This window comes from Alligator sinensis, unplaced genomic scaffold (assembly GCF_000455745.1).
Source record: "Alligator sinensis unplaced genomic scaffold, ASM45574v1 scaffold71_1, whole genome shotgun sequence".
Classification (NCBI taxonomy): Eukaryota; Metazoa; Chordata; order Crocodylia; family Alligatoridae; genus Alligator; species Alligator sinensis.
In genome coordinates, this window is record NW_005841834.1 from 4,826,706 (window position 1) to 4,830,565 (window position 3,860).

Below are 3,860 nucleotides of genomic sequence, written 5' to 3' on the forward strand. Positions count from 1 at the left end.
GGGGGGGGGGGAAAACAACCCTTCCTCCCAGGTCTCACAAGTTCATATTATTATAGTCCATGTCAGAATAGAATTTAATTAAAAGTATACACTACAAATAAGAACAATTCCTTTTATCTTGCAATATCTTGTGCTATTTCTATAAAGCAATCATTGGCATTGGTACCTAGGTGCCTCATCAATACTAGTTTGTATCATAAAATCATAACCAATGACTGGATCACTTGGTTAGAGAGAGCTAATCAAAGGGTCAAATCTTGCATTATAACTGGAAGTTTATCAGAGCTGAGTTCTGTCGCATCTTCCCTGGGAGGGTGAAAACTATTTAAGGTTCCTGAACTACTTATTTCCAGGAACTGACAGCAGGGGCAATCAGGTAACTACTGTAATAGGCTACAAACAGAGGAATAATTGAATTCATTAGTAGCTGCAGTTATATTTGAACTACAGAAAATCTGTGTAGACTTTCCCCATACAGCAAACTTAGTCCCCTCCATGGTTTTCCATATTGGAAGCATTCCAATTTTATGAACACCAATTCAGTCCACATCAGGTCCTATGCTGTAGAGACTACTGACTGCAAGTGCAGCAATGACACGCATACTATAAAATGCTCATAGAAAAAAAAATTAAGCAAAACCATGGTTTTGCTTTACCAACATGTATCCGATTTAAATGGTAGCATGCCAAAGGCTTCAGATATTGTCAGTTTGAAAGTTGGTGCACCCAAGTTGGCTCACAAGAGCAAACAAACAAATTCCACGCCTTTCATTTAGAGAAGAAGATAGATTTTTACTTTTACAGTATGTAGCTATTAGCAGAAACATTTTGTCCATGTACTTGGAATGTACAGCAAAGAAAGTAAGCCTCTTTAACCCTCTCAAAAGGCTCAAAATGACAATAAGTCAAGTCACATGTCTCATTTACTCTTTCAGAAAGAGAAGTGTGCGCCCCCTGAGGAAGTGAGAAGATTGATTTTTTTATTTTTTTTTTTAAAGATAGATATCAAGTAATATCATGTTATTCCTGCACAAGTATTCCTTAAAGACAGTTATTCCCCTCCTCTGCCTCTGGGTGGAAAGACATTCTTCAGGGACAGTGAACTTTACATAGTGCTCTAGAGTACTAGCTTGGCTTCTGGACTATCAGTTTAGCTGACATGGAAGAGTCCAGCTATAAGACTTCACACATCTAGAAACACTGGCTAAGTTAATGCTGATTTTAATGGGAACAATCTGGAGCTAATTTTTTGAATTTCAGATGGTATCTTAGAATTTAGAGAAAGAAAGAAAAAAAAAATCCATCCAATTTTGGTCAAGTCAGCTTATGGGACCTGGAAGAACAGCTCTGCCAATAGCAAGAGTAAAAATAAGCAGACATGATACTCCTTTGATTTGCATGAGTAGTATATACCAGCAGAGCTTTAATTAAGTGCAAAGGGTGTTGCAACAGCTCCTTTGGAGAAAAAAAAAAAAAAAAGTTTGAGGGAAGCCAAGTTCTGGAGCTCCACGGTGCAGATCTAGCAATAGCCTATGGACTAATGCAGTTTAAGCCAATAAGATTGCCATTCAGGATCTGACAGACTTGATTTGCAAAAAAGTTGTCTTAAGTTAGTTCAAGAATTACTGAAGGTTGATCTAGTTTTCCCATAACCAATAAGAATGTAAAAATATAAGAAGGCATCTTAGCAAAGAGTGTGTTGTATGTAAATAAGTATCTGAAATACATGCTGGAAGCAAGAATAGTTGGAGAACCTAAAATGCTCCCATATTTTTTTTTAAAATGGACAGTGATGTAATAATTTAGGATTTGGATACTTTGTCAATGTCATACTTAAACTATATCTTAAAAAGCAGGTCAATCATTCATTAAAAGCAAGCGAGCATCCCTGCCTGCATAAGCATCAACTAAGTGGGTTACAGAAGATTAGCTCCCAGTTGTGATCATGACTTTAAAATGTTTAAAGCTCCTTGTAAATGCACATTTTTTAAATGCAAGAAAGAGTCAGAATAGTGTCTTGTGTACCCTGCAGTTTAAGTATGCTCTTAAACTTTACAATACAATGCACTGGAAAAAGACATTCTGCTCTGCTATTAAGGAGTTTCACAGCACAGATCTGAAGGGGCTCCTTTAGGGTTATGAAACAGCATTTAACTCCCATGTTAAAAGTTACAGTCGGGAGGCAGTTGAAGTTCCTGAACACCAGATAGTTCACTGAAGTCAACTGCAGCTGTAGGAATAACTCAAGACAGGCATTGACACGACTATATTTGAGATTGCTTAACTCTAGTTTCAGACTGTTGTTATGCAAGCATTTCATAACTTTACTGAAGGACCAAAGGACAGTGCAAATACTAACTCCAGAGTCAGTCTGACAGCTAATGCAAATCCAGCATGTACCATGGCCTGCTCTTACAGTTCAAATGAGTGAATTCCTCATGAGTGCACACCCCCCCCACCCCCGCCCCTGCATTTAAAAAAAGAGCAAGACCCTCAAGATTGTTTCTTATATAGCATTCTTCATTAACGAAGTATCACCTCAGAATCCAAACAGATCTGATGCTTCAACTGTTGATCCCTTAGTGTACTTTACAGAATACCAGTTACAAATATGCAAAATTCTTAAAGAAATTCTGGCTCGATTTTCCTGAAAAATCTCTCTTCTCTTTCAGCCTTTGAAGTTTGCCTCAGAACAACATTCTAGCCATGTCTTGGACAGGGCTACTAAAGATAACTTAAGATATTTTTGCAAAAAAATTGTAGTCGCATTCCTGTAACATTTAACATATAGTTTTAAAATGATGCTATATAGGTCTGCTCAAGGATATTAAAAAAAAAAAAAAAAAAAAAGCAGCAACAATCAGGCAGTTTCAGTAGTTATTCCCTAGGGCTATTCATAAACTGACGAGACTGTTAACCTGGATTCTAAGATGCTATCATTACGTTGTTGCTACCCTGCCCACCCATTAAGTTTAGCAATAGGGAGAGCAAGCACAATGCCAGCAAAGAAGCATGGATGTACAGGGATTAAGCGCCAAGCCAGGAATACATAAAAACTGCTCTTCCTCAGAGGAGCCAAGGAAGAGGAAGCATTCAAGGAATAGTTACCCAGAAGTGTGCGTGACAGTTGACCATCATGGTCCGCTCAATAAGCTCATCAGGACATTCGAGGAGGTGGTGCCCTGACACCACCCCAGCATTGTTAACCAGGACAGAAACCTCGCCGACTTCCTTGCGCACCCGCTCCGCTGTGGAGTAGACATCTTCCCTTTTGCTCACATCACAGGTGTAGGTGTAAACCTGCAAATTGCAAGGGGGCACAACTTCCTTTTCTCCGTCTCCAGTGACTGCAGGACCCACACAAGAGAAGAGAGAAAAAAAAGTTACTTCCCGGTCAGAGGGGCACAGACGCAATCCCACCCGGCCCCCCGAGGGCCAGGGGCGCGGGCGCCCCCACGGCCCACCCCCCGCATTCACGGGCAGGGCAGGGCAGGGCAAGGAGCCCTGGATGCTCGGGCTCCAGCAGGAGCCAGCCCTCGAGGACAGCCCCACGGGGGAAGGGCCCCGGCCGCACCTCCCCCCGCCCCGGCAGGGCCCCGTACGCAGGTGTCAGCAGTGACAGGGAAGCGGCCAGAGCGCGGCGGCGGTACCTGGGCGGGGGGACGGCTCGGCGAGCTGGCGGTACACGAGGCGCACCATGCCCGCAGTCTCCTCGTTGCTCTGCGCGTTGATGTCCCACAGCACCAGGCGCGCCCGGCGCCGGGCGAACTCGAGCGCGAAGAGGCGGCCCAGGCCGCCGCCCGCGCCCGTGATAAGGCACACCTGCCCCGCCACGCTCTTCTCCTTGGGCCCCACCAGCC

At 43.3% G+C, this 3,860-nt stretch overlaps 1 protein-coding gene across 1 annotated transcript in view; it reads right to left on the reverse strand.

The window, feature by feature from the left end:
- The window catches only part of RDH10 (retinol dehydrogenase 10), a gene marked incomplete at its 5' end in the record, with an annotated part of 30,250 nt that extends 26,392 nt beyond the window's left edge, over positions 1-3,858 (reverse strand). The window contains 2 exons of the mRNA XM_006015299.3: positions 3,109-3,347; positions 3,651-3,858. Of these exons, the coding sequence (XP_006015361.2) occupies positions 3,109-3,347; positions 3,651-3,858 (447 nt within the window). The remainder of the gene's footprint in view (positions 1-3,108; positions 3,348-3,650) is intronic.
- Between the last annotated feature and the right edge of the window lie 2 nt (positions 3,859-3,860).